A 14,839-nucleotide genomic window follows, 5' to 3' on the forward strand; every position below is an offset into this window, starting at 1 on the left:
TTCCTTAATATTCTATTACACATATACTACTTAATTCTAATGTTTGATTACTCAATTGCAGTTAGGTATGTCTGTCTCTTACCAAACATGGCATATTTTTCCCCTCTATAAAGCCTTCTGGAAATGTGATGTGACAGAGTAGAAGATCTCAAACAGTACTGTTGCTGCTCACATGCTCTCTTACTGTAGGATCACAGTGCTGAAAGTCAGGTTTGAACTTAAACTGTAAATTTAGTAGGAAGTCAGTTTAAGGAACATAGCTGGCAGATGATTCTTAAGATGAGGAAATCGTTTTAGATAGCTAATGTTTGTTTTAACCCTGTTTCAGACCACACTACTTTTGTGAAGGGCAGCAAGTTGTACAAGAGCAGTTTCCCCACAGGAAAGAAAATAAAAGTTCTTGGAGCAACTTATTAAGGTAAACAGATTGCAGTGGATTTCTGGATGGGTAAGTATAGATGAGCAGGATATTTCTACTTCATGTATTTACCTTCCTATATAAAAATTTTATAAAAATCCACAGAAAGCTACTTCTAACCTTGCACAAAAACTAAGTGATGTCGCACATCAGCGTATACTCCAAGACATACCCAAATTATAATTATGTCTGTATTTTTCTTGTAGTATTATAGCAAGATCAATTTAACTTACTGATCTTTAGTAAAGATGGTTTTTAGAGCAATCTTAGGTCCTTTAGCTTTGATTATATCCAGGTTGACTTTTATCATTTTTAATTCATGGTTGAATTGACAGTTACGAAGAACAGATTCCCCAAACTGAACAATTATGAAAAGCAAACAGATCTCCCCAGGCAAAGTAGCTGTTGGGAAGTAGTCTGAATAAACACTGCTTGCTCTTAAAAAGAGAAGAGACGAAGTTACTGGAAGTTGTAGGAGCATGAGGTAATAAGTCAGGACTTCAAATGAGCTGCCAGTCTGTAGTGGCTACAAATGAGGGGTTGCTGTCCACTTTGAGCTGCTCAATAATATATCTATTCCTGTCATGTGCAAGGGTTTCCTATATATCTCTTCCTTACTCCTTTGTTCCAGTCATTTCGTGGCTACCTAAGAAGCTTAGGCAGCATGGGGTTGGGGGAAAATCAGTTGAATTTCGAAGTTGTTAACATTCTTAATAGGACCGAAATTTAACAGGAATTCAGTTTTTCTTTCTGTATGCCTAGCTCTTGATCTTGCTTTGCAGTCTAGCAAAAGCAGTGTTAGAAGATCATGGCGTGCATATGTGGGGTGGGAAAGGGACTGAGAGATCAGGATCATGTAATAAATAGCACTGAAAATTCTATTTCCTGTGTATGTATGTATTGATAAAACATTGTGATGTGTAGTGACTGTATTTTTCTGCTAGTACAGAATTAGAAAGTTAATGGATGTTAAGATATTCAAAGAAGAGCATAGAAAAACTTTTATCTTTTCTTTATGTTATCTCAGGAAGAAAATAAAAGCTGGAACTATTAATTCTGTAGTTATTGTTAAGAACTGTTAATGGAAAGTTTTATCTTACTCTGAAGTTGGATGTGGTTTTTTCTTGCTTTATGTTTTTCTTCAAACAGCAGATCTGGAATGGACACGAGTCCTCTGGGAGGATTAGACTTGTCTCAACATACTCCTAGTCTGCTAGGGAATACCACCATGGCAGCAGGTCTTGCAAATGTAGGAAATACATTTGGAGGGCCACCGAGTTCTTTAGTTTCTAGACCTAATAAATTCCAAAACTCGCCTATAGAAGATGATGATGATGTAGTTTTTATTGAACCTATACAACCTCCGCAAAATTCTGCATCACTGGTAGCAGACCAAAGGAACACTGCATTTACGTCATCAAAAAATGAAGAACTTAAAGGAAATGATTGCAAAATGCTTCCTTCTCCAAAAGACTTAAATTCTCAAAAGGGGAGTATAAGTGAAACTATTATTATTGATGATGAAGAAGACATTGAAACAAGTCAAGGACAAGAGAAGAATACTTCCAGTTTTAATGAACGAAGGCTTCCAGAGTGTAAAAATAGAACCAACGAAATGGAATTCTCAGCTTCCAGTTTTTCAAGAAGTAAGGTAAATTCAGGAATAGGTAATAGTGGTATAACCACAGAACCAGACTCTGAAATTCAGATTGCTAATGTTACTACATTAGAAACAGGTGCTATGAGCTCTGTCAGTGACGGTCATTTAGAAAATGATGCTGATGGGTGTGACATGAACCTAATGATTACACATGTAACGTCACTGCAGAATGCCAGCTTGGGAGATGTATCTAACGGACTGCAGTCAAATAATTTTGGTGTTAATTTGCAAACATACACCCCATCTTTGACTTCACAGACCAAGACTGGTGTAGGACCTTTCAATCCTGGTAGAATGAATGCGGCTGGAGATGTATTTCAAAATGGAGAATCGGTAACCCATCATAATCCTGGTAAGTTGCCATTTTGAATGTTTCCTTTAAGGCTGAAAAGAAATAGTAAAATACTAGATTATAGAGTTTTAGATGTAAGTATTTTTCACAGTGGCACTGCTTAGTCTTTTAGCTTAATATGTATGAAAGATCTTGGTTCCCTTCATGCCTATCACTACCTTATCTGTGACTAGTTAGTTATCTGTAACTAGAAGAAAATATGCTCAGTGACATAATACATTAGGAAACATGTCTTCACCTAAAGGATTATTAAATATTGGAACAGGCTGCCCAAGAAAGTGGTCTCCAACCCTGGAGATGTTTAAAAGGGGTGTAAATGTGTCATTCAGGGACATGGTTTAGAGGGAGTGCTGGGTTAATGGTTGGATTTGATGATCTTGAGCGTCTTTCCCAACCTAAATGATTCAGTGGTTATATGTGTGGTTTGGAAGATTTCTTCTGGATCAGTGTTAGTCTATTCTCCTTCACTAAGTACCTCCACTCTGTACGAAGCAGTAGGTGCATAACAGGAAAACTTCTGTCCAGTATGTTAATTTAGAGCCTAATGTCCCCAGTAAGCGTTGGAGTACATATGATAGAATGGTTTGGATTGGAAGGGACATTTAAAGATCACATAATCCAACCACCCTGCCATGGCAGGGACGTGTTTCACTGGATGAGGTTGCTGAAATCCCTATCCAGCCTGACCTGGAACATTCTTGTGGTTGGGGCATCCATAGCTTCTCTGGATAACCTGTTGCCCTGTCTTGCCACATTTATTATAAAAGAATTATTCCTCATGTCCAGTGTAAACCTACCCTCTTTAATTTAAAGGCATTGTTTCTTGTCCTGTTGTTACAGTAAACAGTCTCACTGCATCTTTTTCAGTAACCCCCCTTTATGTGTTGAAAGGCTGCAATACGGTCTCCCCAGCCTTCTCCAGACCGAACAACTTCCAACTCTCTTTGCTTTTCTTCACAGGAGAGGTGTTCAAGCCTTCTGTCACTTTTTGTAACCCTCTTCTGTGCCTGCTTTAACAGGCCCATTTCTGTCTTGTACAGGGGACCTCAGAGCCAGATGCAATACTCCAGGTGGGGTCTCAGCAGAGCAGAGAAGAGGGACAGAATCACCACATACCAGAATATGATTGACTTTTTGGGTTGTAAGCACATGTTGCTGGCTCATGTCCAGTTTTTCATCTACCAGTCCCTCTGCTCCTTTTCCACAGGGCTGCCCTCAATCCTTTCAGCCCCCAGTTTGTATTGATAGTGAGGATTGCCCTGGTTGACCTTGTACTTGGCCTTGTTGAGCTTTGAGTTTCCCATGGGCTCATTCCTCCAGGCTGTCAAGGTCCCTCTGGATGGCATACTCTCCCCTCTGGGTTACCAATTGCACCACTCAGTTCATGTTACCAGTAGGCTTGCTGAGGGTCTGCTTAATCTTACTCTGTGTTGTTGAAGAAAATACTAAACAGTATTGGTCCCAGTACAGACCCTTGAGGGACACAGCTTGTTACTGGTTTCCACTTGGACATTGAGCCATGAACTGTAATTCTTGGGATGCAGTCATCCACCCAATTCCTTATCCATCAAATATATATGTCTCCAATTCAGTAGCAAGAGCATTGTGGGGGACCACGTGAAAGGTCTTCGTCCAAGTAGATGAAGTGCATGTAGATATGCTTTGGACTGGAACTTAGATTTTGTTTTAATGGAATCTAGTTTTTGTGCTTCAAAAATGCTCCAGAAAAAGAGCCAACACCTAGTAAATTGAGGATACAGTTTGCAATTGTCCTGATCTGAACCAGGTTATTAACGCAAATGTAGCTCAATATGTTTCAAGAGCTCCATACCTCTATAGAACTTAAGTACAGTCTTCCTCCCCACCTCTGCCCCAAGTTGTACTGACACATTTTTTCAGCTTTTTTAAAAAGATCTAATTTTTCCAAAATGGCTCTGCAAATAAATGGTACAAATTACAGGAAAAGATAATTTTTATAGCACTTTAGAGCAGCAATGAGTAAGAAAGAATGGGAGCAACCTGAAAAGCTGTAACAATAAGAAGTAGTTGAACATGAAACGGTATACATGAAAGAAGTCTCATAAACTTGGCCATTACAGAATTGCAGGTAGGAAACTGAAGGATGAAGATGTAAGGGAGTGAGGTTTGGAAACTCACTAGGAGTTAACTAAGGAAGTGTGATACACCTCAGTTCAAGGACATAAAAACTGGATTTTACAGATCCTTTGTAGAGAACTTAAAGGAGGTAACATGGCTGAGAAGTAAGATGTGAAGAAAAGGCATAATATAAAAATGGGCATCTGTGAAGATGGGTTATGGAAAAAGTAAAAAAAAAAAGTAAAGGTCTTTAGATGTTCTTCTGGTGTGTTTGTGGAAGGAGAAATGCAGCAAAATGTTGAGGGAGGGTATCTGAGGCCTTAAGATTAAGTAAGGAATAATTGAAATAACCTTAATGAGATATTATTACCTACCTTAATTAGGTATTAGTCATGGTGAAAATTTCAAACCTGAATGAGTAGCAAACTCAAGTTCTCATGAGTGGCAGTTGAGTGCTACTGGAATTACAGCAGATGTAGCTCTATTGCACGTGCTGTGCATTCCTGATGAGAGAGACAATGTGCTTTCACTTGAAATCTAAGAGAAAAGGGGAGAATCTCCAATCTGAAGTAGTAGAAGTATAGAAAAGTTGGAAGAGGGCACACAAATGAGTTTTAACTTTAAGCACTTTGGTAGCTTGTCTTAGTTTGTCAGTAAGGATATTTGTAAGAATATTTCTCCATAAGTGAAGCCTTCAAAGGTAAACCTCTTTAATGCTTTAAAGAAAAATGTGTTTTGTTCTGTGTCCTTTCCCTTCACCTCTTCGTTCCAGCTCTTCTGTTTACCCTGAAGCACTACAACAGGTAAATTTCTAGCTTGTCTTAAATGCCTGAGTAGTAGGACACCCTTGACAGCTACAAAGTCACAGCAGAAAATTATCTGTTACCTGCTAAGTAATAGATGTTGTTTCTTGCACTAATAAGGGTTCTAGGGACTTTGTCCCTAAATGGGTTTTAAAGCTATGCTGTTGTTAATAAAATCCTTTGGGGAAAGAAAGGAATGCAGAAAATAGGAGGAAAGGGTTCCTTCTAGTCAATGAACGGTTATGGACCAAATCATGTCCCTTAAGATATGGGCAGTTGCTCATGTCTGTAGATTAATGTTTTTGTTATCTGAAGTCACAGAATTTAAAATCATCTTTCTTATATTTGGGTATTAGCTATATATTAGTTGTAATAACACTCCAGAAATACACTGAATCACTGCAATAAGACGTTCAGGGCTAGGTAAGTCTCAAGTGCTGTCGAAGTATTTGGTATAACTGACACACTATTGAGAATCTGTGCAAATGTTTTTTATAATGCAAAATTGATTGTATTCAGTTTTAATTCATGCTTAAGTAATGTATTATTAGTGGCAGTCTTGAGAAGGTCAACATTTCTAAATTCTGGTGATGATTACTTTAAATGAAAGCTTAAATTTCAGAGAAAAGCCTAGAAACAACATTTTATTGGGAGATTTCTTTTCTCCCCAGAACTGTATCTTCTGCTCCAGACCAAGATACGAAACATGTAATTTAATATATGATCTTTCTAGATGTATTTCTTTCAGAGAAAATACTTTGCTTACATTCATATTATGCGAGTTACTCCTGTAACAGGTTATATGCTACAAAAGATTGGGCAAATATGACTTCATTCCATGGTAGTTTATTTTCCAAAAACACAGATAGAAAAGTAGTAGAGTCTGAAATATGGGAACATGGATCTGTGTACTGCCAGAACTTAAGAAAATATTATTTTCTAGGTTAATTGATTTCTACTGAGGAAGACTTGTATCTCTCATGACTTTGCAAGTTGCTACATTAACGGTTATCATTGCATTGGAAAGGTTATTGAGAAATCCAGGAACTCTACAGGAATCAATTACATAGATGCAGATCTTGGATGTGGAGCCATTGTGTTTTGCTCTCACTACTATACAATATAGTTCTTCTGCTTCAGGCTGGACTAGGACCTTGTTCTAGGCCTAGGCCCTGTTCTAGGGTTTACCACTGAGGCTGGACACACACTTGTTAAAGCTTTAGAACAAAATAACTAATAAAAATTTCAGATTTCATGTTCTTCTAAATTTGCAGAGTTTGTCTCAAACATTGGTTTAGAAATTCTGTGTATTTTGTTGGTCTCTTCTTTTAAATTCAGTTTTGTTTGTCTGAAGATAAAATTGCCAGCTTGCAAACTCAGTGCAAGTGAATTGAAATCTGCAAAACCTGTCAGTAGATGCAGGATGGGACCATCATGAAATTTGTTCATGTTCTGAAGCTTTGTAGCAATGGAGAGTGGTACCATCAAACAGGATTTTTTACCTTAAACCTGAATTTAAAATATCTTTCTTCTGTTGTCAGTCCCAACAGGAAGATTATGATCATGCATCTGTGAATACTATTCTGTACATGTGTATATGTCTCTTAATTTACTTTTATGTTTGTTTGGGTTTTTTGTCTTGAAGATTCTTGGATATCCCAGTCAGCTTCCTTTCCTAGGAATCAGAAGCAACCAGGTGTGGATTCCTTGTCACCTGTAGCATCACTTCCTAAGCAAATTTTCCAGCCTTCTGCCCAGCAGCAGCCTTCTAAGCAGGTTAAAGTCACGTGTGCAAACTGCAAAAAGCCTTTACAAAAGGGACAGACTGCGTATCAGCGGAAAGGATCAGCTCACCTTTTCTGTTCCACTACCTGCCTCTCATCATTTTCACACAAACCCACTCCAAAGAAACTTTGTGTCATGTGCAGAAAGTGAGTTTTTTATTTTGTTTTACTCTAGCAGCTAAAGCCAGTACTATTGAGATTCTCATGCATGCATGAGAGTTGCTCCATTAATGATAAAAAATCTGACTATATAATTGCTTTATATAGTGTCACTTCAGTGTTTGGAAATGTTGAATTCACTGTGTCTAACAAAATAATATCAGCACTTGAACTCAAGAGTTTGGGATATTGTTTTATTGAAAGCCAGTTCACTAAAAATAGCTGATTTTTCTTTTTTTTAAAGACAAGGTGTCCAAGTTATGGCATATCTTGTGACAAGATAAACTTCATATATAAAGTACTTTATGAAAAAAGTGGACCTTGTGTTGTGTAGAAAGCACTCATTTTGATAGATGGAGATGTAAAATCAAGAGGCTTCAAAAGGATGAGAAAGTGATACTTGAAAGAAGCTGGAAGTAACTTGGAGAGTCCACTTTTGGCCATATGGGGAGAGGAAAAGCCTTGGATTTCATTTTCCCCATGAGCAGGGCAACTGGCAGTTTTGTAGCTGAAGATACCTGAAGTGGGCAGTACAGAGAGAGTGACAAACATAGCTGGAAGTGGCTTATTCTAAATTACTGGTTAGGTTTGACCTGCAGTTTTTCATGATTTGCCAGACGTGGTATTGCCAAAGACAGGTCTTCTGTAATTGTGTTCTTGTAGTGTTAAGTGTACAGAATAGCTGTACTGTCTCTTTCTTTCAGCGTACTGTTTACTGAGCTTTTTGCACTTTTTCATATTCTTAGTCTGGTACACACTGCAGTAATGCTGGTGAAAGGATGAATTCTTGCTGAACTAAAGAAGGCTTGTAATAAAGACTGCCTTTGTTATTGTGTGCTCTGGAGAGCACGGTCTTTGCTCAGTCACAGATTTAAATTAGTGAAAAAAACCTTTTACTTCACTGTCCAATGTGGTGGATTAGTGGCTAGTATTCAGATGCAAGATACTGGTCTTTAGTTTTGTCCTTGGCACTCAGTAAAAATAAGCTGTAGTAAACATTAGTATCCTGTATATTCATACCTTGGTACTCTAAAAACCTAGGAAATGTAACATAGTCTAGCTTTTTAAAAATAGGTATAAAAGCTCAAATTCTCTGAACCCTTCCGTCTACAGGGCTGGTTAAAAGCAATCCTTGCTCTTTCTGTTGGCTTATTGTGTGGTTTTACACTATTATTTTTTTTAGACCTAATCTGGTGACTACCATATTCAGCTAGCTGCATGATATGTAAAGATGAAGATTAGACAAATCTTTTCATTTGACTGAAATCATGGGTAAATTCATGCTCCCTTGCCACTTTGGAGATACTTAAGCTGTGTATTGCCAAAGGCTACATACAAAACTGCCCTAAATGGAAAGGCTTTATTTTTGAATGATGAGGAAAATACCCTATTTCTAGCTTTTGAGGTTACTTAAAATAGTTTTAGTGTATTTAATTTCCAGAAAATCTTTGTGAAGTCACCTTCGACAGTTTATGAGGTGATGTTAGTCTTTGCTTTTCCACTACTATACAGTTTTTACTCAATCACAGTTAAATAGAAGGTAGTATATGCACTAAATTGTTCCTATGTAGCGCTGTTCCTCTATATAACCCAATGGGAAAAATCAAAATTCTTAGGTATTTTATTACCAATCCCTTTTCTTGGATTCCTCTGAACTCTTCTGTAACTACATAAGTAGCAAGCTCCTCTGAGCAGGAGCTCTGCCTTTGTTTTGCTGAACAGGAATGATAGCACTCCCTGACACAGATCTCAGTAGTTCTCTAAAGGGTCAAGCCAAACTCTGCTGACTTCCCCTTGATGGAAGAAGGGAGGCTTACAGGTGTTTGTATCAGGGCTGTACAAGTTTATTTTCAAGGAAGTGTGTCTAGGGAAACATACATTTTCCCCATTTTCCCAGTGTTTTTTATCCATCTCAGTTTTAGGTCTTATAGGTAGGAGTGTGTGGGGGGCATGTGTTTTCCAACTGGTGGTCCAGATGTGCCCAATCAAATTTTTAATATATTCTGCCCAGTAGCATTTCCTGTATGTCAGTAATAGATTTTGGATTTTTTTGTGTGTTTTTTTGTTTAGAAGGCAAAGGAAGAGGCTTTTATTTCTTCTCCTTACTTCTAATATGGTGTAAATTAGTTTGGGATAGTGTAAGCCTGGTTAGAACAAAGTTTGTTAGATTTCAAATTGATTTTATTTCTGGTTTAAGTTGCATGAAATTGGCACAACTTCATGGACAACTGCATGAACTGCTCAGATGCTTTGGAACTTTAAAGTAATGATGGAAATAACTTCTAAAAATTTTGAATGTTAAAAATTTCTAGGCACATTTGTGGTAGAGCTTTAAGCTTTTTCATTGTGTTTATAAGTTTGAGAAATATGAGAAAACAGCTTTCTCTCTTCCTCTCATCCTGTCCTGAGATTAATACTGGAAATGGTGGAATTACCTACAAACAAAGACCATGACTTACTTTTTTACTATAAATCGGAATTTTTCATATGAAACTTACATATAGCCTTTGTGTAAAAGAAAAAACCATTACAAAAGGGCTAGTTCAAATTTGCCGTGTTAGTTTTTTGTATAAAATTGGGTTTGCCATAACTGCATTTAATGGTACATTACTACTCCTTAGTTCTAGAATAATTTAATGGGGAAAAACAACCCAATTCTAAAGAAAAAAAATAGGTGTTTACATAGTAAAGACTTACTTACAGTAGTTGTAAAAATATTATTAAACTTAGTAGTCATCCTGTGACCAACAGGTAAACAAAACTGTTTTGAAATGTAAGCATTGAAAGGAAGGCTGAATCTTATAACATGAGAAGTGTTCTTGTTTATTTATGTGTTTATAAACAAGCACATGATTTATTTAATTTTTTTTTTTTTTTTTTTTTTTTTTTTTTTTTTTTTTTAATTTCAGAGATATAACAACAATGAAAGGTACCATTGTTGCTCAAGTAGATTCAAGTGAGTCTTTCCAGGAGTTTTGCAGTACATCGTGTTTATCCTTCTATGAAGATAAACAGAATCCCTCAAAAGGAGCCTTGAATAAATCAAGATGCACGATCTGTGGTAAACTAACTGAGGTCTGGTTGACTGTTTTTTGTCTTTCTCAATAATGACATATTAATAGTTATATACTGAAATAAGAGAACTGAAAATAAGAAAATGTAAGATCTTCAGTGTTTTCAGACACTGTGAGATATTAAAATATGCAGGCTAAATATTCACAAAGAGCAGCTGAAGGAAGAAAGTATTCCAAGAGGTTGATATTGGATATTTGTTTCAGAAACTTGAAGTGCCTTTTGCTGATAATGTGTTCTATTAGGCATAGAATCTTAAAATTATAACACAGATCTCCCACATAAAAGAATTGCTGATGAAAAAATGTCAAGATCCACTGTATTACCTATTTTTTACTGTATGTTTTGAAAGATAATGCCGATGGTTTTAGAGATCTGTAGAATGTGTGTAATTTCGAAATCTCATTAATGTATTTATTTATTCTTGTTGCCTTCTTGATTATTGAGCCCAGCATAGTTCAGGCTACTACTTTACACAGCATATTGTCTGGCCAGTCTTCATATGCAAGGTTCTTCACCTGTAAATTGAGCATTTCATAAAATTGCATAAATTGACTTTCTGCTTTCATGCACAATTACCACATCCTTCCCCCTGGTCTTTCCTTCTAGGTGAAAGAGTAGATGAGTCTAAGAGTTTTTTCCTAGAACTTTGGAGACAACAGGAACATCCGTTTGTGTCTCTGTATTTCATGGTCATTTCAGGTTTTTAAATAGTGAGGTAGTATAATCTAGTTATTTGAATGTAAGACTTCTGGCTGGTCTGCTAGTTTCAGGCAACTTTGTGCTTGTCTAGTGATAGAATACTTCTTTATTTTTATTTTTTAGATTCGTCATGAAGTTAGCTTTAAAAATATGACTCATAAGCTGTGCAGTGACCATTGCTTCAATAGATACAGGATGGCAAATGGTTTAATAATGAATTGCTGTGAGCATTGTGGGGAGTATTTGCCCAGTAAAGGAGCTGGAAACAATGTCCTTACTATTGATGGTCAGCAGAAAAGATTCTGCTGTCAGAACTGCGTTGGTGAATACAAGCAGGTAATGACTTCTTTACCTATAAATTAAAATTAAATAAACATGAATACTTCTTAAGTTTATCCTTTTACTAATAGCATGGGTTTACTTCTCCTAAGAAGACATGTGTAACAAAGACTTCTAAAAAAGAAATTACTGCCAGTGAGAAAAAATTATCTGCAATGGACCTTTTACTGCTGTCTCCTTTTGATGTTGCTTTAATAGCAATACTTATTTGTTATTAATGAAAATGCAATTGAAAATAAATTTTGTTAATAATTTCTATTTCTTTTTATTGGGTCTATCTGGAGTATATTAGTAGCAAGCACAACACAGGCTTACTGGTCCTTCAGTTATATGGTTTTTTATATCTAAAAGCTCACTTGTATGCAGTTGAGATATTAAAAAATATGCAGAACATACAGATTGGACATTGCTGTGAGAAAGCTCTAACTGGTTACAGTTTGGCTGTGTACTTGTACTATGTCTCATCTCCACTGTACAGCATAGGGTTTTAAAAATTGTTACTTTCATCCTTCCATGTGTTAGATTTTATGCTTTCATTTGATTTACTTGGTTTGTTTTTAATTTATTTGTAAGACTGTTAAGATACTAGTAATTGTGTTCAAAAATAATTCCAAATCAAGAAATCTGATGATGATGTCTTTCGCATATTGCAGTAGCAGCTTACCTCTGAACTGTTGCTAATGCTGGCTGGAAGGTTTAAATGTTAATCACAGTATTTACAGTATAATAGGATAGCTCTGAAATACCAAATATTTCAGGGGAGGATATAGAATATGGGAACTTGAGGTTTTTTTATTATTTGGGTACTTTTACTTGGTATGTTCTGCACTGAGTTTATAGGGGTGGTGTTATGAAGTATAACAGTGCTGTTTTACTTGCAAGAAATTTCTGGTTCTGGTTTTGAAATGCACACTTGAATATGAGTGCCCCCAATGCTGCACATTGCTTGGGGTTCATTCTTCATCTCTTCCCATTTTTAAGAAACCAGTGGTCCAAGAGAAGAGGCGTTGCAGTGCTGTGTTGCAGAGTTCTTTAATGTTGCATCAGGTGTGCTTGTATTTTCTCAGTGGCTGCTGAACTCTGATGCTTTTGGGGATGGCTGTTCCTGTGTATGTGCTGTGTGTAAAGAGCAAAGCTGGAAACGTGCATATGTCAACAGCCTAACTGGAAACATAACATAAGCGTTATTTTTTTGCCACAGCTGTACCAACAGGGACAGGATAGGTTTTCAAGCTACTAAAAACGTAGGCATGCCCAGAAGCCATGGAAAGACTTGAAGAAACATTGAATACTGTCTCTTGAAGAAACAAAAGTGCAGGAGATTAACTTTGAACATGAGACATTCCCACACCACCAGTGTAACTTACACTGCACATGGAATTATGAAATGAACATGGAATTTTGAGGTTGAATAATAAATTTGTACTTCAATGACAGAATATACTGTATTTGTTCACATATTGTTGTATTTTGTGTTTAGATATGTATTTGAGAATGAGAAGGATATGGGTAGCAAGTTGTATGTTCTGGTTTAATTTGGGGGAGGAGGAGCAGTTTGCAGTACCAAGAATCTTCACAAGTAGTGTCAAGCTCATGCATTATTGTGAGAACATCTAAAATTGAAACGTTTTGGTTTATTCATTTGTGACAGCAGATTTTATGCAAGCAAGTTCTTAATTCCTTTATCAAAATATTTGGTACTGTGCAACTATAATAGGCTGTGAGAAGCTTAATTTGAGTGCTTGTGTGCATCTGTGTTGGAATGGTGGTTATGTGTAATTCTTAATTGGTAACTTTCAAATATTCATGGAGTGAGGAGTTTGGGGTATTGTTAAGAGAAGCTCTTAAGGGAAAATCCTGGCTGACCAACTGAGTGGCTTTCTGTTATGGAGTAAACTGTTATCAGTGGATAAGGGAAGGGCTATAGATGTTTATCAGGACTTCTGTAAAGCTTTTGACATAGTCCCCCACAATATTCTTCTTTCCAAATTGGAAAGTGGTGGATTCGACAGGTGGACTGTTACGTGGATTAGGAATTCGTTGGATGGTTGCATCCAGAGGGTAGTGGTCAATGATTCACAGTCCTGATAGACATCAGTGACAAGTGACCTCAGGGGTCCATATTTGGACTAGTGTTATTTCTTGTCTTCATTCAGGAGTAGACCAAGGGACCAAGTGCATCTGCAGCAAGTTTGCAAATGATGCCAAGCTGAGGGTGCAGTGACACACCTGAACGATGGGATGCCATCCAGAGGGACCTGGACAAGCTTGAAGTGGATGCATGGGAATCTCAGCCATGTCAAAGGCTTTACAGACGTTCAGATAAAGGACAAAGAGCAAGTGCTAGATGCACCTGGGTTGGGGCATCCCCCAGTATCAATACAGGCTGGGGGATGAACAGATTGAGAGCAGCCCTGTGAGAAGGACTTGGGGGTGCTGGTGGATGAGAGGCTGAACATGACCCAGCCATGTGCCCTCACAGCCCAGAGAGCCAGAGGTGTCCTGGGCTGCATCCAAAGCAGCGTGGGCAGCAGGGCCAGGGAGGGGATTCTGCCCCTCTGCTCTGCTCTGGTGAGACCCCACCTGCAGTGCTGCATCCAGCTCTGGGGTCCCAGCACAGGGAGGACATGGAGCTGTTGGAGCAAGTCCAGAGGTGGGACACTGAGATGATCAGAGGGATGGAGAACCTCTCCTATGAGGAGGAGCTGAGAGAGTTGGGGTGGTTCAGTCTGGTTAAGAGGCGGCTTCAGGGAGAACTGATTGTGACCTTCCAGTAACTGAAGGGAACTTACAGGAATGATGACTCAAGACTATTTACAAGAGCACGTAGTGATGGGACAAGGGGGAACAGGTTTAGATTTAAAGGGAATAGGTTTAGATTAGATATTAGGAAAAAAATTTTTCCTGTAAAGGGTAGTGAGGCACTGGAACAGGTTGCCCAGGGAAGTGTTCAAGGCTAGGTTGAATGGGGCCCTGAGCAGACTGGTCTAGTGGAAAGTGTCCCTGACCATGGCAGAGGGGATTGGAACTGGATGATCTTCCAACCCAAACCACTCTGTGATTCTGTGAGTGTATGAAAGTCAAGCTATAAAACTGGAAGTTCTTCTAGTGTACGCTATAGGTGTCCAGAGTTGCTCAGGACACAAATACTTAAGAATATTTAGTTGTCTAGCAGGGTTTATTCAGGTTTGCAGTTTATTTAGTTTTTTTGAGCTGAGTATGTTCAGGGAGTTCTGTTTTTTTAGAAAAGAAATTTAGACTGGAAAATGTAACCAACAACCCACTGGGCTACAATTGGTAAATTATGGGTTGTTTTGTTCAGTTGTTTCCTTGGAAATTACTAGATCTTGCTTTTAAAGGAGAACTGCTGAAGGAGAGATTTTGGGAGAGTCATTATTACATACTGAAATAAACGAAAGAAATAACACAGAAAAAGTTGATGTCATTTGATTC

At 37.7% G+C, this 14,839-nt stretch overlaps 1 protein-coding gene across 10 annotated transcripts in view; it reads left to right on the top strand.

Moving 5' to 3' along the window:
• The window catches only part of ZMYM2 (zinc finger MYM-type containing 2), an 86,117-nt gene that overhangs the window by 18,755 nt on the left and 52,523 nt on the right, over positions 1 to 14,839 (top strand). For 5 of the 10 annotated variants that reach the window (XM_082278401.1, XM_082278407.1, XM_082278409.1 and 2 more), the window contains 5 exons: positions 329 to 448; positions 1,568 to 2,430; positions 6,976 to 7,261; positions 10,183 to 10,348; positions 11,171 to 11,383. In XM_082278401.1, coding sequence (XP_082134527.1) covers positions 1,578 to 2,430; positions 6,976 to 7,261; positions 10,183 to 10,348; positions 11,171 to 11,383 — 1,518 coding nt within the window. In that variant the 5' untranslated portion in view covers positions 329 to 448; positions 1,568 to 1,577. The remainder of the gene's footprint in view (positions 1 to 328; positions 449 to 1,567; positions 2,431 to 6,975; positions 7,262 to 10,182; positions 10,349 to 11,170; positions 11,384 to 14,839) is intronic. The other 5 variants (XM_082278408.1, XM_082278402.1, XM_082278405.1 and 2 more) reach the window with 3 other exon arrangements.

Source organism: Coloeus monedula (genome assembly GCF_965178545.1).
Source record: "Coloeus monedula genome assembly, chromosome: 3".
Classification (NCBI taxonomy): domain Eukaryota; kingdom Metazoa; phylum Chordata; class Aves; order Passeriformes; family Corvidae; genus Coloeus; species Coloeus monedula.